The sequence below is a fragment of the Ursus maritimus genome, unplaced genomic scaffold (genome assembly GCF_017311325.1).
Source record: "Ursus maritimus isolate PB19 unplaced genomic scaffold, ASM1731132v1 scaffold_26, whole genome shotgun sequence".
Taxonomy (NCBI): domain Eukaryota; kingdom Metazoa; phylum Chordata; class Mammalia; order Carnivora; family Ursidae; genus Ursus; species Ursus maritimus.
The window spans coordinates 27,921,356-27,946,956 of NW_024425119.1; the positions used below are offsets into that span (position 1 = coordinate 27,921,356).

Genomic DNA, 25,601 nt, shown 5'->3' on the forward strand with positions numbered 1-25,601 from the left:
TAATGTTTAATCAAATAAGAACACTGAAGGTGCATGTAACTTTTTTATTGAGGCACAACAAGGCATTATAACTCGCCTGAACTTGAGGCAGTCAGTTTAGTAAGCTGAACGTTAATACAGTTAAGGATTAAGTGCAAACAATATACATTCACAGCTTGACTAGCGAGGCTACATCACAATTTATAAAGTGCCAGATTAGTGCTAATTGTCATTCAGCTTGAAATTTTTCACCTTGGGGAGGAAAACAAAAAAGTAAGGACTTCCTCCTTCCTCTAGGAATGATACCATTTTCCTAAACCAATCAGTCACAACGGCAAAGACTACTTCTCCTTTAACCCCACTAATTAGAACACCATCCTTTTACTGTCAATTCTGCACTGACTTTCAATCTTGATAAAGAAGGTAGCCTGAAAATGTAGAGTATTTCCAACTGCTTCCATAAATTGCTCCCCTGTGCAAACGTAGCCATATCTGGTCTCCCTGGAAGAGCTGAAGAATCGCATGGTTGCTAGCAGTCTCGTGGTCTGGAGCACCATCGTTGGCATAGGCAGATACCAAGACCTCTTCATTCTTCATGAGGTTGACATACAGGGGCACGTTCACTGCCAGCTTTAGCATGTGAAAAATGAAAACATAAGTGCCATTCACCGGGCAATTAAATCTACCAAGCTGAAGATCGAAAGTTTCTCCCAAGTTGTTCAGAAGAAGATCAAACACAATAGGTTGGTCTAAAGTTCCAGGGGCGAGATTAGAGGTTCTGGCTGCTGAGAAGGCAACTCGCATCTGCTGAGGCAGGGGGTAGACGTGTACTGGCAGTATGGTGGCTGCTGGGTTTGTCACGGCCACATCCACAGGGGTCATGCTACGCGAGTCTCCTTGTCCAGAGTCACCACTGTTAAAGGTTTCGTTGTCTCTTTCTGGGCTGCTCACCTGAGAAGAATCACTCCACCCTGCTGTTTTATTAGCAACAGTGAGTTTCTCATAATGAAGCAGTTAGCTTTGAACACAATATTTAACATTAGTCGGCTACTGAAACAGATAAAGATACATTTTATAGTAAATTGTAAAACAAAAGCAACAAAGTATAGCTATAGTATACTTTCCTAGATTTTTCTAGCAAGGGGCTTATATACTACAATTCTAAAGCCCCCCCCCCCCAAAAGCCAAAAAGGACCTACAATGATCTTGTCTAGTAGCCTCATTTTTAAAAAAAAAAAATTTTTTTTAAAGAAACCACGGTCTGAAAAACCCAGGTTTGAACACTTTTACTTCTTTATCTTTCTTCCATAATTCTCACTCAGTTCTTCATTCCTCAGTGACAAATCCGCTCAAAGTATCTAATATATAAGGATTCAAGAAAACTGAGATTACGTAAAAGAACCAACTCTTAGAACTCCTAGCCACTTAAAGATTATTTTGTTATGGTCCTAAGACCACGATGAATGTCTATTCTACATTGCCAAGTTAATGTGATATCCTGAAATGTTAATGTTTTAAGTACTATACAAAAACTAAGCTCAGATATAAGACCAAGATGTGAATATCGACTGCTTTCTTAAAAGGAAAAGATTCTGTTTTCTTGTGATAAAGTTAGTTAATCTTCAGTAATTCTTGATTTTCTCAGTTACACTGAATCTTTTAATAGTATCGTCACATTTTAAAAAGTATTATAACACCCTGCTTTTGAAATTTCAAGTCATGGTGTCTTTTTTTTTTTTTAAGATTTTATTTTATTTATTTGACAGAGAGCTCAAGCGGGGGCAACAGCAGAGGGCAAGTGAGAAACAGGATCCCCACTGAGCAGGGAAGCTCGACACAGGGCTCGATCCCAGGACCCCGCGAGCATGACCTGAGCCAAAGGCAGACGCTTAACTGACTGAGCCACTCAGGTGCCTAAGTCATGGTGTCTTAGTTGTTGTTTATTCCTATCTTTCAATGTAGTGACATTAGAGTATCTAGAAGTTCCCATTATTACAAGAACCATCATCCTGAATCATCACATGAAACTATCTGAAGTATACATAGTGAGTATGTATCAAAGGCTGAAATAAACTGTGGTGTCAGGCCAACTGAAAGAAGCACACACAGGCACTTTTAATTAAATGGACAACTGACTGCCACAGCCGTTCCAGTAGTCTAGCATCTCCCTCAGGTCTTCAGTACTACACTTACACAAAAGGAAAACTTTAAAAGACAAACAGTGAAAACAATGCGCTTCGGAGAGAACTTCACAGAAGATAAAGAAAGATCTAGAGGTATGTTTCGGGTAACCCAGTTAATTATCCTTACCTCTTGAATTTGTCCGAGGACCACCAGATGTCCCTCCTCGCTTGTAACACTGCTGGAAATTATCCTGAAACGAACACATAATATTTAACCTTGGCACCAAAAATGCAAGATGATAATTAGTTATTTCCCAGTGTTACTGGCTGGTAAAATTGGAGGATTAAAATCCTCTTAGCCTTTTATCTGGCCTTCCCCAGGAACCACAGAGGCTCAGATGTTTCCAAACACCAAGAAAAAAACAAAACAAAACAAAAAAAACAAACAAAAGCAAGGGCCACAATAGCAATACTTGCTTCATCTGTTAATTAACCTGACCAACTAGGTATGCTAATATTTGCAAACATGATAAGGCATCTAGGAAACACTAAGTAAAAGATACAATAATGCTAGGTAATGAGGGAGATTCAGAAATATGGCATGGTCCTCTATCCCTTCTCTCAAGATATAAGGAAATAATAAGGCAAGAACACAGACTATTTCAATCTTGCCCTATTTATAAACCAAATGGTGAAGACATGTATGAACTACATTAGGGTTTTGTTTTGTTCTGTTTTGATACAGGAGTTGATAAGAATTATATTGTATGAATGTATTATTTCCTGAAAACATAATTTAGTATCTTCATGAAAAAATGTTCAGGAGGAACAGTTCAAACAGACTCCCAAATATGGTGAAAGTCAGCCTCCATACAACTCATGAAAATATCTGGTGTGATTAAAATAATATATGCAATAAAAATGTAAACAGGACAAGAAGTACACAATAATTAAGTCTCCTACCCCAAACTCCTAATCTTCCTCCCGACAGCAGCCACTATTACTATCTTATGGTTCTTCACGAAGAAATTTATGTATTTATTTTTAATGTAAACTCTACACCTAACATGGGGCTTGAACTCACGACTCTGAGATCAAAAGTCATGCACGCTCTACTGACTGAGCCAGCCAGGTGCCCCAGGAATGCTAGAAGATTGGTGTTAAGAACAGCTCCACTGGGACGCCTGGGTGGCTCAGTCTGTTAAGCGTCTGCCTTCAGTTCAGGTCATGATCCCAGAGTCCTGGGACTGAGTTCCACACTGGGCTCCCTGCTCAGTGGGGAGCCTGCTTCTCCCTCTGTCTGAGGCTCCCCCTGCTTGTGCATGGGCGTGCTCTCTGACAAATAAATAAAATCTTCAAGAATAAATAAATAACCAATCCTTTAGTCTCATCTGAAATTAAAAAAAAAAAAACAACTAGCTCCATTACTGAAGTCTATATTAATCAACACACTCCCTTCACATACATGTTATTAGAGCTAATACTTGCATGCTTCATATACGTCTGGCATTGTGGTACTAAGCATTTATATGTATTAATTCACTTAATCCTCAGGATAGCTCAGAATAATCCTCACAACACTTCAGAGTAAGATGAGTAACTCGCAGATGAGTCTTCATCTAACAGATGAGGAACCAGAGCTCAGAAAGTTTACGCAACATACCCAAGGTCACACAACAAAGGAAGTAAAGAAATCAAGGATCAAACCCAGGACACTTAGGTGATTTGGTATGTTCTTTGAAGTGTGTTCTTAACCCCTTCTCAGTACTGCCTCCGAACAGACATCTACCTTTCGTCATAGAACTAATTGTAAGCTCTTCAAATACAGGTACTTTACATATTATAACAGAACTCAGTTTGGTACCAAATACATACTTAAAGGCTTATAAAACTTCAAAACTGAAAATTCTGATGTATACAGTCATATCCATATATGATCAATGACAGGGAGATCCCAAGATTTATCAGCCTTTTATCATAGTTTTAAAGAAAATGTGCTTAGTTATGCAAATAATAAACCAAAAAAATTAAACTTATGAAGAAAAGCCTCTCCTACACCTGATATCTAGAAAAGTTAAATTGAAAGCAACGCAATGGTCTGGAGTTAGGAAACTTGCATTCTCATCTCTGTTCTACCACTTGCCTGCTGAATGACCTTAGACAAGTTACTTGTTTCTGAACCCCAGTCTCTTACGAGGTAGAGGAGTAAATGAGTTAATACAGACAACATGATAAAGTCCTTAGGACCTTCCAAGTTCTGTGTTAACAGGCAATTGTCATTCATCCTCTATGGGTTACTGGAAAAGCTTCCAACTCAACTACTCTCCACGGTACTGACAAGCAGTTCTAAAACAAAGAGCACCTTATACAAAATAAACTGTGACTCTGCGGTAGTTGAATCACAGGCTTAACATCAAAAGCTGTACTACTATTCAACTACGACAACTATTCTTACCCTTTGGGAATAAGGTGTTCCGGGATATTCTCTAGCTTGGAACTGTAGCTGGCTATAATTTCCATTGGTAATTGAAGGTGGTCCTCTATAAGTATCAAAACCTAATAAATAAACAACTTAAATAAAATTATGGGCAAAATTATACTGAACTTTTAAAGAGTCTAATTCTATACCACTTTAAAAGTTAAACTGATCCTGTAATACCATCATTTGATTTATGCCTTCTTTAAGCAAACTCTACTGATATTGCTTCCACAACAAAACACATATTTATAACATTATCGCTGACTTCAAATAATACAACTGTAGAAATTTACTATTACCGGAATGCAGGTGGAGTGCAGAAAGTGGGGTAGCTAAGGCCTGTCTACAGCACGATTGCTAATACCAAGCAGTGACAGAACACTTGGAACCACCTCTAAGACTTAAGAGAATAAAAATTACGGTCTCAAAGTTTATGTTTTTATCTACAGTATCCTCTATTAAATAACTAGAAAGTGGACATTGCCTAATTATGACATATTTTGAGCAGTCAATTAACAAAGGAAAGTTAATATTTAAATATGAAAACCAAAATTCATCCCTGGAAAAACAAGATGCTCAATCTTTCACTTCAGCAAGTCACAGGATCAATCTGCTTTTCATACAAAAAGTTCCTGTTATATACACAACACGTATTTTAGAAATACTGCATTTTGCAGAAATAGGGAATTCTCTAACACAATATGGAGGGCAACTAAAAAGGGAACAACGTAAAGTAAAAATAGTTTGAGTTAAGTAAATATATACACAAAATAATTCAGTATAATTAAATTTTGTTCAGAGCATACCTTTATAACCACCAGGGGACCGATACGAATTGGTTAGTAATCTCCCACCACGAGTACATCCTCTAACAGATCCCCGGCTATTGACAAATGGTTGAGAGGGTCTGGGAAATACATTCGTCTGTGCTGGGTAAAAGGCAAGGCTACCATTGCTTACTTGAATAGTTCCATCAGGATAACTTGCTGCTTAAGGAAACAGTTTTAGAGTCCAAGAGTTAAATGGTAACAAAGATTTAATATTCTTTATACTTAAAAGTCATTGTATATCACAACCTTTAATACAATTTTCTCCTTTAAAAAAAAAAACACACAGGTACTATATATATGTATGTATGTATTATTCAGCCTTAAAAAGGAAGGAAATTCTGACACATGCTACAACATGGATGAACTTGAAGACATTATGCTGAATGAAACGGGCCAGTCACAAAAGGACAAATACTGTATGACTGCACTCACTCTAGGTTAAGTACCTAGAAGAGTCAAATTCACAGAGTAGAATGGAGGTTGCCAGGGGACTGTAGGGAGAGGGAGTTGAGAGCTCGTGTTAAGTGGGCAGAGTTTCAGCTGGGGAAGGTGAGAAAGTCCTGGAGATGAATGCTGGTGTTGACTGCACAACAATCTGGCTGTCACAGAACTGTACACTTACAAATGGTTAAAATGGGAAATTTTATGTATATTCTACCACAATTAAAGAAAAAAAGGCTAAATATTCCAATCAAGGAGTAAAAGATAATGAATTCTAATACTGTAATTAAGAAAGCGTGTGACCAATATTCCTTATGTAAATCATCTGCCCTATGTTTTCACCTAAGCACAGATGAGAAGAGAACGGGGTCATGGGTGGCTGGGTCCAAGGATTTACATTTAGTACCTCTCGTGATGAACCAAGTACCCAGAATGCCCAACTCACTTACTTAGGCTTAAGTTTTAGAAAACTCAAAAGGGGTCTGAAATACCAACACTAAAAATCTCCAGGTGTTTATTAAACTAGGAAATAACTACAAAGTTGCCTATTCTTTCATGTATCGGAATAGCATGGAAGAGCAAAATAGGTTTTCATCTCCAAGCAAACAGTGGAATAAACACACTAAGTTGTATCTTGGTCTTAATGCTTTAAGAGGGAAGAAAAGAGAAAAGACCAGATAGCTATCTGTGTGCACTAAAAAATTCAACAGAATGGTTTCAAACCCTTCATAAAAGCAGCCGTCTAGGGCCCTACCAAACTCTCTCTCACTGTCTATGGGAATCAAAGCAATCAGATTTTAAAACATGAGCCTCCTTCAAGGTGAAATCAACCACCCAGGGGCTGCCTCGACACAAAATTAAGAGGTGAACTTAACTAAATAGAAAAAAAGGCATTTAAGTGTTTCTCAACACTTGAACATGTGAAGAAATAATGCTTAACTAGTCAAGAAAGAACCCCTAAACTATCACTAGTGCATTGCTTTCCATTCAGTCAGCTGTCCTCTAGGTCTTCAAAACATCATATGCAAAGATCTTACCCGTCTCTTGAGAAAGGACAGTCTGTTCTACGTGTATCGCTGGCAGTTGGCACTGGGGTGGTGTCTGTGTACTCGCTGTCGTAAAACTCTGATTGTAGCCGGATGAATAAGGGGATTCTTTTATTTCTTGTTCTTTCCGTGGAGGCAGAGGTGCATTAACATTAAATACCTTAAAAGACAAGGGTACACCGAGTCATCTGTGAAGTTTCATAGAAAATTAAGCGTGACATCTAACAAAATTCTGCAACATTCAAAAACCTGTATTTGATGGGCAAAAGACTCGAACAAACATTTTTCCCCAAGAGAAATGGCCAATAAGCACACGAAAAGGTGCTTAACATCATTAGTCATTAGGGAGATACAAATCAAAACCACAATGAGATACCACGTCATACCCATTGGAATGGCCGTTACAAAAAAAAAAAACCAACAACAACAAAAAACAAAAATCTACATGTTGGCGAAGATGTGGTGTAAATGGAACCTTGTGCGTTACTGGTGGAAATACAAAATGGTGCAACGAACTGTAGAAACCAGGATGGTGGTTCCTCAAAAAGTTAAGCATAGAATTACCATGGGACCCAGCAATTCCACTTCTAACATACACCCAAAAGAACTGAAAGCAGAGATTCAGGTTTTGTATGCTAAGATTAAAACATCTATAGCTTGGTTCTAATCTATATAGTTTAGATAATTTTCTTATTACACATAAGAACAAAATATTATTCATAATAGGCAAAAGGTGGCAACAACCCAAGTGTCCATCAACAGCTGAATGGATAAACAAAACGCAGCACAGCGGTGCCTGGGTGGCTCCGTCAGTTAAAGCACCCAGCTCAGTCTCAGTTCAGGCCTTGATCTCAGGGTTGTGAGTTCAAGCCTCACACTAAAAAAACAGTAGTATATGCGTACAAATACTACTTAGTCATAAAAAAGAATGAAATTCTGATCCACGGTACAACAGAAAACCTTGAGAACATCGTACTAAGTGAAACAAGTCAGACGCAAAAGGGCAAATACTGTGATTCCATTTATATGAACACTCAGAATAGGTAAAAGTCAGAGGCAAAAAGGAGAGGAGAGGTAACCAGGAGCTGGAGAGAGAGAGGAATACCCTGTGGGTGTACTGAATGCCACTGTATTATACACTGAAAAATGGTTAAAATGGTGAATTTTATGTTATGCATATTTTACCATGGCAAAGAAAACACTTCTATTTGGTTTCTAACAGATATAAACTCAAGTACAAAAATTAATTTTCCTGCTACTATTATTATCTTATAATGGATACTGAGAATGAAAGCTACACAGGGCAAGAGGGTACTTTTCGGAAAGATTAGAGATGAACGAAAAAAATCTGGATCTACTAAATTCCTACCACATGGCAGGCAGTGACCTGTCCAAACTCTGGCCATTGTCTATAAACAGCACTTCCATTACTCTCTAGCTCCCTTACCCTGCTCCATTTTTTCCTGTAACATACACCACTTCATAGTATTATATATACGAGTATTTTTCTCTCTAGCCCTCTATTACGAAACGTAAGCTTCTTGAGCACCAAGACTTGTCTCTTTTTCATTGCTAAAATCCAACTCCAGTGACTAAGAACTGTGTCTGATTTCATGACTACCTGTTTGTTGAATTAATGAACAAACAAGAACCAATTCATACTGGAAAGGAGTCGAACAGGTAGAGAAGACAGACTGGCGTGAGTAAAAAAAAGGTACTGTGACAAGAACATACAAAGAAGTACGTGAGACTAGCCTGGAAGGTTATACCAGACTTCCACAGTTATTGTCAAGCAAAAGACTTTCAATTTCATTCTGTAATGAATCACTGTTTGCTTTTAATTAGGAAGTTAGTAAACCCAACGTGGCAGTACTGTGCAGGGTGGACTGACAGGGTAAGAGGGAAAACAAAAACTAAGCAGTTCAAGCAGCCAAGCAGGAAGTGATAAGATTAGTAAATTCAGGTTTCTGAATTTACCAACCTATCTCCCTGCATTGTATCTGCTTTCCAAGGCCACTCCACTGACCCCAGCCCTCCATCATCACTCAAAACTACCTAGAGTGGGGCATTAAAGCATCATCAGATACTTACAAGCTAAGACTTTTTTTCCCTAAAGAGCTGTTTTATACTATCCTATTTTACAGAATAAATATATAAACCTAGTTGTAATATTACCTTAAAAAAAGTTTTAAACTTAATTTGTAGAGGAATATGTAATTCAGAATAACAAACTGGAATCCAAAAACCAGCACCAGATCAAGAAGAAATCAAAACAAAGTTTCAGGAATGATAGAACACCCAATAACGTGTCCTGTATTTCAGGTTATGGATGCTACGAACATCACTAGTGTGATATTAGTAATGGTTAGTATTATTAAGCTGTTCATAGAAAATTATGTTTCTCGGGGTGCCTGGGTGGTGCAGTCTGTGAAAGTGTCCAATTCTTGGTTTCCACTCAGGTCTGATCTCAGGGTCATGAGATCAAGCCCTGCATCAGTCTCCATGCTCAGTCCGCTTGGGTTTCTCTCTCCCTCTCCCCTCCACTCACTCTCTAACAAATCTTAAAAAATAAATAAAAGGGAAAGAAAATTATGTTTCTCAGCCACACATTTCATTTAATTAATATGGATCCTCAGCTTTGCCTGCTACTATTTTTCTGAGAGGGGAAAATGTTCTGATAAAATACCCATTCAAAATTCTCAAGGCTTTGGATTTAATGCTCTTCCACTACAAACAGTATTTGCATTGACAAAAGTAAATTATCAACCCAAATAAGAGTAATACAAAGGCAAAGTTTTTCACATACTTAGTACCCAATAATGGATGTAAGAGAAGCAATGGCTTTTTAACAGGAACAATGAAGTGCACTCGTCATTCACGCTTCATACTCACTGTCTGCATGGCTTGAAAGGGCGCTGTGTTAATGGTTACTGAACTACTACTCGCTGGAGGAGACTGGAAGCCCTGTTCAGAGCCCTTGGACATGGGAGGATTTGGAGAAGCTAGTGAAGACGGTTGCTTGCTTGGGGGCACTGCTGCCTGGGGAGGAGAAATGCAGCATCAGCCAATCACCTGCCACATAACAAGCAGTTAACTTACACTAAACCCCAGACTGGCCTAAGTCAGCAAGTTCTATAGGATGACATTTGGACACAGGAATGCAAAAGAATAGCTTTTGCTTACAATTCCAAATTGCAACTGCTGAGGACGCACACTAGCATCTGCTTTGCACAGCTTGCTGACTAGGTCAAAGAGTCTTACTATTATCAGTCTAACAAATGAGATGCTCAACTTTTTATGAGTACCTAGTCCTTTTCAAACCCTGAAATGGTATTTTCCAGCTAAGAATCTAATATTATTTCAAATCTATACAGAAGAATTAAGAAGAATCTTAGGTTAGTTGCTTAGTCAATGTTAATTTTTCTTGATTTTAAAGTCTTATTCCTGGATCTCTATGTCAGCTGCCTAAAAAAGAAAATCAAACCTGATCTAATTTAAATCATCCTTTATCTACGGTAATAAGCAAGTCCTTGATGTAACAGATTACAAATCCAAAAGCTTAAAGAGATACCAAAAAACCAATCCCAATCATATTATGAAGTAGAGAGCTGTGACTCACTTGGTCACACTTTCCTCTTCTTAAAATGAGGAACCAAGTAATTTTAATTTAGACCAAGTCTGCACCATAAAACTTAATGAGTATCTATATTTCCTTATATTCTATAATGAATACATTCTCTTGTAATAATAGCCAGAAATAATTTTAAAAAACCTAAGAGTTGCTAAATTAATCCAAAAAAATCATGGTATCTTGCTATATCCACTTCAAGGATTTGCTCGAACTTAGCAAAAACTGTCACTTTAGAATTGAAAGCACAAACTTAATATAGTTGACCCTTGAAAAACACAGGGGTTAGGAGTGCTGACCCCCTGCAACAGTCAAAAATCTGCATATAACTTCTGACTCCCCAAAAACTTAACTGCTAATAGCCTATAGTGACAGAAAGGAAGCCTATTGCTAATACATGTTTTGTAAGTTATATATATTATATACTGTGTTCTTATAATAAAGTAATCGAGAGAAAAATATTAAGAAAATCATAAGGCCCAAGTGTCCACCACATCAACTGATGAATGGGTAAATAAAATGTGGAATGTATGTGTGCACCCGTGCACGCGCACGCACACACACACAAAAATGAAATGAAATATTATTCAGCCATAAAAAAGAATGAACTCTTGCCATTTGCAATGAATGGATATAGCTAGAGAGTATAATGCTAAGCAAAGTAAGTCAGTCAGAGAAAGACAAATACCACACGATTTCGCTCATATGTGGAATTTAAGAAACAAAACAAACGAGGGGGGAGGGGAGAGACAGAGAGAAACAAACCAAGAAAAAGACTCTTAATTACAGAGAACAAACTGATGGTTACCAGAAGGGAAGTAGGTGGGGAGATGAGTTAAGTGGGTGATGGGAATTAAAGACAGCACTTATTGTGATGAATACCAGGTTCTCTATGGAAGTGTTGAATCACTAAATTGTATACCTGAACCTAATATAACACTGTATGTTAACTAACTGGAATTAAAATAAAAACTAAATTTAAAAAAAGGAAACACTTATAGTACTATGCTGTATTTACCAAAAAACATTCTAGTATAAGTGGACCTCTAGTGTAAGTTCAAAGCCGTGTTGTTCAAGGGTCAACTGTACTATCAAAATGCTCTTGACAAAATTAGCCAAAAAGAGAACGTAACTCTTTCCAATGGAGGCAGTGCTAATACTAACACTATAAACTTACTGAGTCTTCAGTTACAGAAGTAGATTTTTCCACTAAGGATTTCTTCGATATAAATATAGTGAGAAACTTGACCTTCTCCCATCTAGAACTTTTCATCTTTTTTGATATCAGCAACTTAGACCTATTTGTTGTATCTGGTAAGGCAACACACTATTAAGTCTATTTATATGACAAAGTCACAACAAAGTTACCTGTGTAATCTCCAGGACCACAACATCTACAGAAAGCAATACATGAGTAAAGTATAAATGTTAAATCATTCAACCGATCGTGCTTGTAATGCATAAGGTAAGCTGGTTCTGCTATTCTTTAAGACAGAAAAGAAATTAAGACAATTGGTCTCTTATTACCTCAGGAGTCTCTGAGGTCATAAACTCTGTCTCAGATCCCGAAGAAGCCTGATCGGTAGTAACCAAGCAAGCATTTGAGCTACAAGTAACTGAAGAAGAAGCAGCCTAGACACGGGAAAATACAAAACATTGTAAAAGACATTTTGTTCACTTTTTATTTCTTGGGCCGTGGGCTTCCCAACATGTTACTACTACCAAGCACTTACTAGTGCCAAATACAATGCTTAACACTTCACACATAGTAATGATATATTGAATCCTAATAATAACCCTGTGAGGCAGATACAACTATCCCCATTTTATTAATAAGAAGGCAGAGGCTAGGGAAGGTGAGGTAATTAACCCAAGATCACGCAAAAATTAAGGGTTAGAGCTGAGAGCCAAACCCAAGCAGTCAGCTAAAGTGCCTTTCCAGGACTGGTCACCAAAGCTGCACATCTAATCCCGTCCTCACTTATCAAGATTCTTGGCCCTGGAAACCTGGGTCCAGATTTTCCATCTGGCACCAACAGCATTTCACCAGAAGCAGCTCAGGGTACATTTAACACTCTGGGCACAGCTCTGCCAGGGATTGTAACTATGTTTTGACTCGGCGCTCCCAATGTCTTAAAGAGGTAGGTAGAAGCACAAATAGAAAGGATCCGCTCTACATAAATCACAGCGGCATCAAAATTTTAACAAAAAATGAAAGCTAACAGTATTTATAAACAAAAATTGGAAACACAGAACTAAGGCTGTGACAACTGTCACCAATAAAAAACTAGAAGTGGCTAGAAAATAATTCTATGGCACGATATTAGAACATAACAGAGATCTATAAAAACCTAGCAACTGCACAGTCTCAAGTGTCAGTGCATCTACTCCTTTTATCTAAATATGCTTTGATGTGATTCTCAGAAGCCCCAGTAGTAGAATGGGTAAAGTGGAAACTAATGAATGGCAACCAAATTGCAGTTACGTTGCAGTGACCTTCTAGAGCTGGTCATCATAACAGGCCACTTCCTGGGAAGGAAATGGAGACCAAGTTTTAAAACGGTCTTAAGAAAAAAGATTTTTGAAATACTTTAGAACATTTTATATACCTAAATAAATAGGTATAACTTAGATCTGACCAAAATATTAAAACTATTACGAGGCTGTAGTGTTTCTAAAACTAGGTCTTTCTTCTGGCCCTCATTAGAATGATGAGACAACTGCCCAAAACAATTGGGACTGGCTGATGTGGGGACACAACTCTCTCTTGCCAGAGAAAGACTTACAAATGCTGTGTTAAGGCAACTCAGGGCACTTCATACTTAAGCTTTTGAATTTTAGCTAAAAGATTCACTTAACAACAACAAAATAAAGACACATTCTTCGCCTTAGTATTACTCGGAAGTTAAGACAGTTCTTCCTTATTACTGTTCTTTAAGCGGACCAGCTGAAGGTAGTTTTGGGTATTAGTGAGTAAACATGACGTTGGAGACCAGTGGTTCCCATAAAATGGATGTGCAGATTCCACCCAGGAAGCTTATTATAAATAGATGACTAGGTAATATCCCTAGAAATTCTGATCCGATAGGTCTAAGGTGATATCTAGGAATATATCTCTCTATTAAAGGGATCAAGTGCTTCTCATGCAGCCATCCACAGACCTGCCCCTGAGAAGTACTAAACTAGACCAGTGGCTTTTCAAAAACATTTAACTTGTATGTAGAACCTAACAGTTAAAAGATAAAATGGAACCCTTAAAGCAACGAGCAGCTCGACAAATACATTTTAAAAACAGAGCCACACCTTATCAAACTAAATATAAAAACCACTGTAAACAAAGGGTATTTACTCGGAAGTTTTTGGACAGGAAGGCAACAACTGTTGAGCCATCTGGTCAAAATATTTAACCTGTCAGAGCTGTTACTGTTAAGAAAAGTGCCATAAGGTTTTCCGAGGGATCATGACAAGTTTTTTTTTTAAAGGTAATGAGCAGAAAACTAGCAAACCTCGAACGACTGATGATGGAAATGCAATGCGGCATCCGTGATCTCAATGATCTGGTCCCTTTATATCTCTAAGTGTGTTCTGTGAAAATCAGTTCCTCAGAAGGTTAACTCTTATGTGTGGAGGGAGGTGGGAGATTAGCTAACCATGGGTTAAACAAAATTAGTATCTTTCTTTAGACCCTTTACGATGTTCCTACACGAAGTGACTTAGGGAGCTCAGTGGCAAAGTAAGACTGCCAGACAAGGTACCTCTGAATTCTTCAGACTTGCTTTTTCCTTACTAGAGTCGGTTAGCCTTCTTTTCTAACAGATGTCTTCCCCATGGTATTGAGGTAATGTTTTGAGGACTAGTTGTACTTAAGCTAAAAAACTATATTATCCCTAGAACATTTTCAGTCATTTAGATATTAGAAATCAGCAAGTCTGATCATTCTTACCAAAGCAAGAGTTTCTTCCCTCAATAGCAAAGACATATTACTTTGGAGAATTACCTGTAATGGCTCTTGAAGAAAATCGCTTTGACTGGATAGATTCTGTTCTGTAGATGCTGCAGAGAGTGAAATCAACAGTAAAATACTGAGGGAGGAGAAAAGTTTATGCGACCCACTGAGTGGAACTGAAGTTATTACTTTACCAAAAAAGCAGTAGCTGGAAGAACCAGATCTCAGGCTCATCATGAATTTTCTATTAGAGCTTTAAAAAGAGAGGATCAGAGAAGAACAGAATACTAGTCCCTTCTGTGATACATAATGGTATTTTAAAGTTAAATGGGCAAAAGCAGCATTTCGAGGTTTCTAAAAGAACCATTACTTTAAAAACTAACTAGTACTAGTAATCTGGAAGGTAAAATCTGAGCTATCATGAATTATAATCAACTGCTTACACTCAAGGTCCAGGTTTCAAAATAAGTCTTAGCTGGATCATAGGTCTTTTCCGGTTTTTTCTATTTGATCATGTATATTACTACACTTTTCAATTACGCACTCTTGGTTTAGTTTCTTCTTGTCAATGTCCATCACTTTTGTTAATTACGCTCTATTCTCCTTCCCTCACCCAGAAATTACTACACCGATCTACTAGTTGGTGTCTGGGACTCACTACAAACTGGACTATGGCTTTAATTACCTCATTCCTCCCCTGAGATAAATGAGCGTAGAGCAAGAAAGCCTAAAGTTTGAACGTCAGATCAGATTCGGTTCTAAGCTCCATCATTAGTTACTGTGTTAATCAGAGTACCAACATGACTGAGGTAATTTCACTCATAATTAGGATTGTAAAGTTCCAACACTAGATTTATAGAGTGGAAAGGACTCCAGTCACTTCAAAAAGAACATTAAAAATTGCAAAAATGGCCATTGCACATCTCCGTTCAAACATCTGGAGACTTTCTCTAAAATACAAACAGAGGGGCACCTGGGTGATTCAGTCCATTAAGCGTCTGCCTTCGGCTCAGGTCATGATCCCAGAGTCCTGGGATCGAGTTCCGCATAAGGGTCCCTACTCAGCAGGAAGCCTACTTCTCCCTCTCTCTCCTGCTCCTGCTCTCTCTCCCTCTCTCTCTGACAAATAAATAAATCTTAAAAAAACAAAACATCTTCTAAAAAAAATAATAAATAAAATAAAATGCAAACAGAAGAGTATACTAATGTCTTAATGGTAATGATCCCAGGGTCCTGGGATCGAATCCCACATCAGGGTCCCTGCACAGCAGGGAGCCTACTTCCCCTCTCCCCCTAGCTCGTGCTCACTCTCCCTCTCTCTTTCTGACAAATAAATCTTCAAAAAAAAAAAAAAGAAAGAAAGAAAGAAAAGAAAAAAACATCTTCTAAAAAAAAATAATAAGGGGCGCCTGGGTGGCTCAATCTTTAAGCGTTTGCCTTGGGCTCAGGGTGTGACCCCAGAGTCCTGGGATCGAGCCCCACATCAGGCTCCTCCGTTATGAGCCTGCTTCTTCCTCTCCCACTCCCCCTGCTTGTGTTCCCTCTCTCGCTGGCTGTCTCTCTGTCAAATAAATAAATAAAATCTTTTTAAAAAATAAATAAATTTTTAAAAATAATAAACTGCAAACAGATGAGTATACTAATGTCTTAATGGTAATCTACCCTTACATACCTGATGACATATAGATACATTTAGAATAAATTCGCACACATAGTTTAAGATATCCAGAATAAAATTATTTGTAAAGGGAAACAACTGTTCAACCTATGCATGTTTATTCTGAGTATTAAGGATCAGTACCTACCTACTGGGCTACCTGGAGTAGTTGAAGGCGGTTGTGACGATGGAATTGCACTTGAAGGTTTGTCAAAATCCAGAATAGATTCCTAAAGACAAGATTTTAAATCATGATTAGAAACAATCACTCATTTAAAAGCTATTACTATTAAATTATTCATGATGCCGTCCACAGCTATTAGCTATGAAGAATCTAGCTAGTAACTATCACAAAATGTTAATAACTTAGTCTTTACTAAGAGAAAAAGAGTTAAAAATCTAAAATCAAGGGGTCGCCTGGGTGGCGCAGTCGTTAAAGCGTCTGCCTTCGGCTCAGGGCGTGATCCCGGCGTTATGGGATCGAGCCCCACATCAGGCTCCTCCGCTATGAGCCTGCTTCTTCCTCTCACTCTCCCCCTGCTGTGTTCCCTCTCTCGCTGGCTGTCTCTCTGTCACATAAATAAATAAAATCTTAAAAAAAAAAAAATCTAAAATCTAAAGTAACTGTCAAACCGTAAAATTATGTCAAGTAATTCCAAGGCTTACCTTGGGAAAAAAAAAAAAAAAGGACAAAAAACCCCCTTGACTTGAGGACTTAAATGTTAAGCATGAATCCTATAACCTCACTTTTATTATGTCCAACCAACGAGGGTTTAATTATCTTACCTCAACCACTAAACTAACTCATGCTATTATTAAAACTTTCATAGTGAGAAACCATTCTCGTCTCCCATCTGCCCATCTTGGTTCTCCCAGAAATGTTTCCAACATTTTAAATACTTAAGCTACACTTTTAGTAACCATTTTAGTTCTTTCATTTATCTTCACGTAAGTAGAGGGTTACAGGCTAAATACCTTGCCACAGAATTTACAGCTAGAAAATAGCAGAACTGGGATTTAAACACAGATCTCCTTCCAAAGTTCAAGATCTTTTTACTACACAAAAGATATCTTATTTGTCTACTTCTTCCCTCAGTAATATCACACTACTCTGAAATTCTGTAAGACTCAGTACAACACAATTTAGCACTTAACTATTGCCATACACTACAATTTTCTACAACTGGAATATCAACTCATTGAAGGAGATAAATGTCTTAGATGCACACTAGCACCTACCAGATACCAACACAGAGCAGGTCCTCAAAGTCTGAGTGGAAACTACCAATGATCTACAGGACAAATTATATTTGAACACTTACACTTTCTACATGTTTAATTCATTTTATTACAACAAACTTAGGCGTAAGAAACGATTACCCTCATTTTTCAAGAAAAGACACTGAGACAGTGAAGCAACCTGCCTACTGAACTGTGAGAGCTAGGAAGCGGCAGAGCCACGATTCACCTGCATTCTGAACACCAGAACCTACGCTCTTAACGATTTCACTATAAATGCTTCACATCAGAAGCTAGTAGTCCCAGGAATATCATTCAAGACTCATTTAAGAATGACTCATACTTGCATAAAGTTACAAGTTCCTTGAATCTGGGTCATCAGATCCTGCAGTTTTTCTTTCCTCAATACTGGATCCTTTGGAAGAGTCGAGGAAGAACCTACAGGCTGATGCATAGGCTTAGGCACCTACAAAATAAACCCACAATGTAGGAAGAGTGAAATCCACATTCAGCAGCCTAATTTAGGAAACTCAGCTTATCACTACATCTTAATGAAATCAAACCACATAGCAAAGTCCATTTCAGATTTATCTCAGATGAAGAATTTCCACATAAATACATTTTCTAAATAATTTAAGCAACCTTTGAACACTTTTTCCCCTTCAGAACACTTTTAATATTTCTAAAACATCATCTTTTTAAAGGGAACACCAAGAATTACAGAACTTCCTTGACAAGTTTCTTCATTGTAGACTATCAGCTTAGATGCCACTAACTGTAAGATACACAAGTGATTTTTCCCCAGAGAAAAAAATTGCTACATTAAATATACATCCCATTTTTAAATGTCTGATTTCAGAAACATTAAGATGTAAAAATACTGTATACATATACATCCTAAAATTGAGGAAATACACTGTTACATTTTGTTATCGATTAAGTATACTTTGGGGAGCTACTGATGTTTACAAAGAGGTTAGCCCTTACACTAAATCACTTACAAATGCTGTATACCCTGAAAGATCTAATGCTTATATAGTTAACTTCTTACAGCTGCCAGTGTGCCTCCCCTACCAAGCTCTTCCCCACCTTCTAATTCACTCGGAAGTCACACAGCTAAGCCTGTCAAAAGTGTCATAAAATAAGAGTTAACAGGCCCTAAATGAATATATGAAAGACTCTTAGGAGAAAAGTACGAGCTTTAGTGATTAATTTCACGTTATCTTTTAGCTTTGAACTCTATTTTACCCTTGACTGTACTTAGTCATGTTCTAGATGGCCGAGATTGCAAGACAGATAGAAAGATAGTGTACTGTACAGAAAAGTGTCCTCTCAGACACTGAAAGGCCCTGCAACTTCAATATAATGTCATCGGTACCATAAAAGCAAATTAAATGAGTTTTGGCCTTTCCAACTAAACACTCCTAATTTTAAATATTATTCAACAAATAGCATAATATTCTGGTATGGTAAAAAAAAAAAAAAAAGCTCAGTGCTGCAATACCTAATGGAATTTTAAATTGGGTTTTTTAAAACAGCTTTACTGAGATATTAAATTGGTTTTCTAAAATAAGTTTCTCAAAATATATTACAACTACTGTTGTGTGATATCTGGTTAATGAAATAAGACATAAGAAGTTCACATTTCTTAGCAAACAAGCTTGTAACAAGTTTGCATTTAAATAGGGGTAAGTAACTTGAAACTTAACTAAATAGCACATCCAAGGATTATTCATTATAATCCACCTTATCTTCCTGAAATAGCTTATTTATCATTAACAGAATTAGGTATTATATTTGAACTAAATCTCATACTCCAAAACCTATTTACAGATTATTTAAAGTCTATAGTTTCTATCTCCAGAAAATTCTCATTTTGAAACAGAAGTAGCAATCTAATTCACATCCTATCCCACCTTCTGGAATATCTGCAACCACAAAACCACCAAAGAGTACAGGCTAATCTGAGTGATTACAAATGAGTGAAAGAGAAGCAAGAAAACACAGAGAAATACAACTTCTGTCAGAAAGTCATGTGTGCCAGGTGGAAGATAATGAGTGAAACAGAGTAAAATAAGATCCTCATCCTGTGACATGCATTTACTTTTCTCACTTATTCACATTATGGTCTTGTCCAAACCATTCACTATTTTTATGTCATACCGTGTCATTAAAATTATGGCATTCGAACAGTATATTTTAACTGGAAATTTCATCGAAGGTTAGGCTCAAAACACAGACTACGTCTACTTCCAATTTTCTAGGGAAAACAATAAATTATGCATGAAAGAGTAAAGTGAAATACTTTATACATTAACTTAACATGGGTTTTGCAGATTTAGGACTAAAAAATTATTACAAGTCCTTATTTATGCCTATATTGACCAAAGCAGACTGATACAAACTCACATCTTTGGGTTCTGTATTAAACTTCCTGGGCAGGAGCTGGTCATTTGGTATGAGGCTTGCTGGAGCTACCCCCCAGGACTTTGGAGAAATCTGTGATTGTGGTGTTAAAGGGTGTTTTTGACTCTCAACATTGTTTTCCCAGGATTTTGGAGTCTCTTGCTGTCTTGAATCCTGGTCTTCACACATGGTAGTGGTCCATGACTTGATGTCCTGTTCATTCTGCACAGAAGGTGTCCAAGACTTTGGAGATTGCTTCTTTGGATCCTGTTCTTTCTGCAGCTGAACAGGCCAAGGCTTTGGTGTCTCCTGCTTCTTCTGTTCTTCTTGAATATATCCTGTTTTGGATTTAGGAGCTTCTTGCTTCCACTGGCTAGGAGCTGACTTGGGTTTGGAGACATCCTGCTTCTTCTGCTCTTCCTGTAGAGTGGACCTGAGTTTTGGGTCTTGTTTCCTCTGTTCTAAGGAAACTGCAGGCTTTGATACCTCCTGGTGCTTAACAGACGGCTCCCAGGACTTGAAGGATTCCTGTTTCTTCTCCTGACCATCTGGTTCAGTAAGCATATCCCAACATTTAGGGAGATTTGGTTTTCTAGCATAATCTGCTTCCCAAGATTGCTCTTCAACTTGTTTGCTTGAATAATCTACCTCTGTCATGTAGCGTCTGTTAAGAAACTAGACCAGAGAAAAAAACATGGTTGAGTCACAAAATCTTTAAAAGACCTTGAGGGGAACACTGAATTCTGTTTAGCATTCCTACGTCCATTGGTCTGAGTCACTATGCTAACTGGAAACGTCTGTCCTTATTCTACTTGAAAAGACCATCTTCTTTGTCCATTCCTTTTCTCTCAATTAACAGAAATACCACCTTTGATACTTCAAAAGCAGCAATCTGTATACGTGACCACCTAAAACTAGCAGAACTGCACATCACAGTGCCACGTTTGCTTGATTCGGGCTTTTACCAAGGTTATTCTGCCTCTGCCAACCTTAGACCACTCTGCCCACCTGACTCCCTAAACTGTTAAGGCAGAGGATAGTTCAATTACACCCATTTACACTATTTAACCTTAAGCCTTATGTTTCCTGAATTACCAGCCTTTTCTTTATTTCTATTATGTATCAATCATACTGTGACTGACTCTTCAGTTCTTTTCAGCTTTCAAGAATTTTAATGTCACTTCAGAAAGAGAACAAATAATTACCAATGTGAGTAATTCTGACAAAAAGCAAAATCCTACCCATCTTTAAATTCTAACACAAGGGCCAAGAACAGCAGCTAACACTTGAGCACTTAATGTGCACCAAGCCAAATTCCAAGCAATTTAGAACCGAACCCCTTTAATCCTCACAGTAACATGAGGCAGGCATTACTATGATCCCCATTTTATATATGATAACAGACACAGCTGGGCTAGACCTCTTACCCAAAGTCACTAAACTAGTAAGCCTGCGACACTGGGATTCAAGCTTCAGAAATCTAGTTCCAGAGCCTCAGCTCCTAAACACACTATACAAAGTCTCGAAAACCAAAACCAGCAAATTACCTTTCAGAAACTTACCTCTTGGGGTTGTATCTCTGGCTGTGCAAGTTCCATAAGAGACTCTGGAAAGATAATACTCCCTTGAGTATTAAATAAATACTAAATAAACCACATGTTTTTAGGCTGAGTACAACTGTAATTTATTCTAATATTTCAGAAGAGTTAGAGAAAAAGGATAGTATAGTGAAATATATTCATGGCAGGAGTAATCCCCACTATTGCTTGTTGGTCAAAAGCATGTGGTCTGAAACTAGCTGAAACTAGCAGCTCTCCTTCTATGCCACTTTTCTAAAGTCAAGTTCCAGCTATAAACTGATTTTTAGTTGAAAATAAGACTATCTCCTCTTATGCACAAATACAGCTCCTTTCAAGTTGACACTACAGCTCCAGGCCATGGGGTAAAAATTAGTCATCTCAGCTTGAAACAGAGGCCTTAAAGGCCTCCTAAAAGCCAGTTTAGGAATGGAAGGTGGTAAGGGAATGGAGACACTGAAGCATTAGACTTAGTGTTAAGAACTAATAGAAAATAAACATGAGAAATAACTTGAATCATGCTAGTAGAGGCTACTGGAACCCTACCCTGGACTACCTACATAGAAGTGATATTTTTTTAAATAAACAGAGTCCCAAAAAACAGTAACAAAAATGCCACTGACTCGAAGTATCTCTTCCCCCCAGTAAAGTGAATTTTGAAAAGTTTATTTCTTTTACTGACTTTGGCACATTTTATCCGAATATGTTAACCTTAGATTATTTATATTTCATTCTACTACCATTTTGAATTCTACTATGAGCATTTTAAACAACAATTTTAAATGGAATTATCTTACTGATAATTTAACCAAGAAATCCATTCAAATTCCATAAAGGTCTCATTTGAACAGTGTATTCTCTTGTAACAAGGAATAACCTTATGTTTCTCTTAAGGTTCACTCCATAAATACGGTAATTAAGCCTACAGACATATACCAAACCTAAGCTTATCTTGCTGCCAAGTAAAGATTTCCATGCATGAGGAAATGAACATATCAAAATAAGGCAATCCTTTTACAATGATTTGACTCATTTTGTTTAAGTATTAAAAATGCAACCACTATAAAGAATTTCTGAGATCACAACAAACCTGACTCTTTGACAGATTCAGTTTTCAATAATTGTTTTTTCTTCTCTGATTTTATTAGCATTTCTTCCTCCAATGATACTTCTTTTTCCTTAGCATTTTTTGGGACTGGGATACTCTCAAAATAGCCTGAGTTCAGCAATTTAGACAGCAGATCTTTCATGTGTTTGTCTAAGAAAGAGTGATTAAGACTTAGTTATCACATAACCTAATAGTTCATTGAAATTATTTGGAACAGAAATCCTAATATAATTTTATCCTAGTTACAGTATATCATTATAATATCCTACATTGGGGGAATTCAAAGAACTGGTCAGTACCTTGCAGAGTGAATATGCAGTCCATCTTTGTGTCATGGTCAATCAAAATAAATTTTAAAGATCCAGAATCCTAAAGTTTAGCAAGTCACTTAACTTTCTCTGGGCCGCCACTTCCACCATTTGAAAAATGGCTAAAATCAGAGACCCTAATCAAAGACTAACAGGTTACAAAAGCACACATCTATTCCGAGCTGACAGAAAAGCTGTTTCTCCTATCTGTCCCTGAGACCTCACAACTAACAATTACTCTACCCTCCAAGTAATTAAAATCTTAGAGAAGTAAAAGCTCTTCAAACATAACCATTAGAAAACCCTATCTTGGACAATCTCTAAAGGATTTTTAAATTGCAAAATCCCATGATAAAGATTTTACTCTTGAATTATGCTCTCTGTGACTCCTAGCATATCACTATTTGATAAGAAAAAATCTTAAAATGATTGAATTCGCTGTACCATAAACAGATCTGAAAGTCTACTTCATTTTTAATATCCACTAAAAACATAATTCCCAAATTAAACAGAGTATCCATATTTGATCTGGGTCTATTATTTCTTCCACAGGAGTACTATGACATAGATTCTTTTTTAAATCAATTTTGAGGTGTAATTTACAAAAACAAAGTCAAGTCATTTTAAGCATACAGTTTTAACAGATACATAGCCACATTACTCCCACCAGAACCAGGATATAAAACATTTTCATCAACTCAAAAGTTCCCTCATGCCCCTATCAATCCCCTCCACCCACACCGTGGGAACCACTGACCTGCTATCATTCTAGTTATGTCTTTTCTAGAATTCCACATAAATGGAACCATATAGTATATACTCATTTTTTGATCTGGCATCTTTCACTCAGCATAATTATTTTGTGATTCACATCTATGTTGTTTCATGTATCAATAGTTCATTCCTTTTTTATTATTGAGTAGATTCTACTGTATGGATATACCAAATTTGGTTTATTAATTTTTACCAGTTGATGTACATCTAGGCTGTGTTCAGTGTGGGGCTGTCATTAATAAGGCTGATATGAACATTCATGTACAAGTACTTATGTGAATGTATGTTTACAATTCTCTTGGGTACTAGAAGTTTAATTGCTTGGTCACATAGTAAGCATACACTGAATTTTATAAGAAACTGCCAAACTATGTCCCAAAGTTATTATCATTTTGCATTCTAACCAAGAAAAAAATTTCTATGATTTAAACTTGAAAGGACTTAGAAATTTTGAGATAGTTATACTGCATACTTAGATATTTTTCAAAAGGAAGCAATCATGAGTAACAAAATGTTTTACTAGCTTCTAGTGTTTTCATTATCCTAAGCCAGTACAGAAAACTATGTACTTCATGTCCATTTTTACTTGATCATTTGGCCAAAGTCTATTTAGGAAGCCCAAAGGACTCTTTCTCTCCAGATCATTTCCAGATCGATAGACAACAATGTTTCAATAAACTATGTACCCATATCATTCATATTTTCTTAGACACATCCAGTAGATAAGACTTACTATTAACAATGTGTGGATTTGTGATTCCTAAATAGAACAAGTTACCATGCAGAGAACTGAACCCCAAAATGGTCAAGCCAGTATGAGTATTTAGCTCTTATTCCCAAATCATAGTGACTTGCTACTTCAAAACTCTCCCTGGGTTCCATTTTAGTGAGTACAATTATACAATAGCTGCTTTTAACAGAACTAAACAGAGATCATTCTCCCAATGAATATAGTATCGCCAGACATGTTAAGTTCTAATGGACTGACACAGTTTCAGCCCTCAATATCAAAACAAACGAACAACAAACAAGAGAGTCCTAAACTTCTAAACATAAAGTCTAGTATTTACTGCATAAGTCCAGAGTAGAGAAACTCACATGTCGTTCCTACCACTGCTTTCTCACTACCTTCCAAAAGGTCCCAAAAGTACAAGGATGACTGCTCCATCTGGTCTTCAACACTGACAAGGAAAAGCAGCAGCAGAACAAAGTAGCTTTAGAGGTACATACATATATATACACATCTATATGGAGCAATACAATTTATACAGTACAGCTCATCAACAGTCAAAACATTCAATGTTTACTGTCTTCTTACTCTCTCAAAATGAAAAGTTCGAATTTTATAAAAGACGACTAGACGCCCAGTTAGGGATTTCAAATATAAGCATTTTCTCTTAAAACAACTAAAATATTTTACCACATAGAACTATTAAAGAATAGACAAAAAAGAGTTTAAAAACTCATCAAGTATATGTCCTAGATGAGAGAACAGTGGAATGGCAATATTAAGAGCTACATTTCGCTTTAAAGACAGCAGCTTATTTTCCAAATTATATTTCACTTAAACATTAAAGTAAGCTACACTCCCTAAAGCCATCAAAGTGAAGTAAGGAAACAGCCACATAGATAATGATGATGGACTAGACTATCAGAATGGAAATAACAAAATCTATATGGCTATACATAGGTTAAAATTAAGTTTTATTAGGTTTTTTTCCCCTGATACAGGACTAATTTCCAGTAACAACTGAAATCTGACTGTGCTTGGGCAAGCCCAAGAGACACAACACTGGAAGGACCTATACCTAACAAAGCAGAAGCACAGGGATCTGTTCATCAGCTGAGTTCCTCCATCAAACCAAAACCAGCAAATGGATAACTATGGGGGGATAAACTGGATAGCCTCGATTTGCTGATTTTGTCTCTTAAATTATTAGATATGCTTCTCAGTATTTATTCACAGTGTAAGAAGACCACCAAATAATTCTCAGTCTGAAAGTTTAATGATACTGGCCAAGTTAAATTTTATTTACCTCCACTTAAGTACAGCAGTAGTA

General features: G+C 37.1%; 1 protein-coding gene across 14 annotated transcripts in view; it reads right to left on the minus strand.

Annotated features, from left to right (window-relative positions):
- Window positions 1-33: 33 nt before the first annotated feature.
- CAPRIN2 (caprin family member 2) overlaps window positions 34-25,601 on the minus strand; it is a 46,244-nt gene continuing 20,676 nt past the window's right edge. For 2 of the 14 annotated variants that reach the window (XM_040642298.1, XM_040642299.1), the window contains 14 exons: window positions 24,640-24,722; window positions 22,442-22,609; window positions 21,337-21,380; window positions 19,778-20,449; window positions 17,712-17,834; window positions 16,278-16,359; window positions 14,524-14,579; window positions 12,054-12,158; window positions 9,791-9,937; window positions 6,890-7,058; window positions 5,388-5,570; window positions 4,558-4,658; window positions 2,290-2,353; window positions 34-953 (listed from right to left, as the gene is read on the minus strand). In XM_040642298.1, coding sequence (XP_040498232.1) covers window positions 385-953; window positions 2,290-2,353; window positions 4,558-4,658; window positions 5,388-5,570; window positions 6,890-7,058; window positions 9,791-9,937; window positions 12,054-12,158; window positions 14,524-14,579; window positions 16,278-16,359; window positions 17,712-17,834; window positions 19,778-20,449; window positions 21,337-21,380; window positions 22,442-22,609; window positions 24,640-24,722 — 2,566 coding nt within the window. In that variant the 3' untranslated portion in view covers window positions 34-384. Of the gene's footprint in view, window positions 1,030-2,289; window positions 2,354-4,557; window positions 4,659-5,387; window positions 5,571-6,889; window positions 7,059-9,790; window positions 9,938-12,053; window positions 12,159-14,523; window positions 14,580-16,277; window positions 16,360-17,711; window positions 17,835-19,777; window positions 20,450-21,336; window positions 21,381-22,441; window positions 22,610-24,639; window positions 24,723-25,601 lie in introns of all 14 variants that reach the window. The other 12 variants (XM_040642300.1, XM_040642294.1, XM_040642306.1 and 9 more) reach the window with 12 other exon arrangements.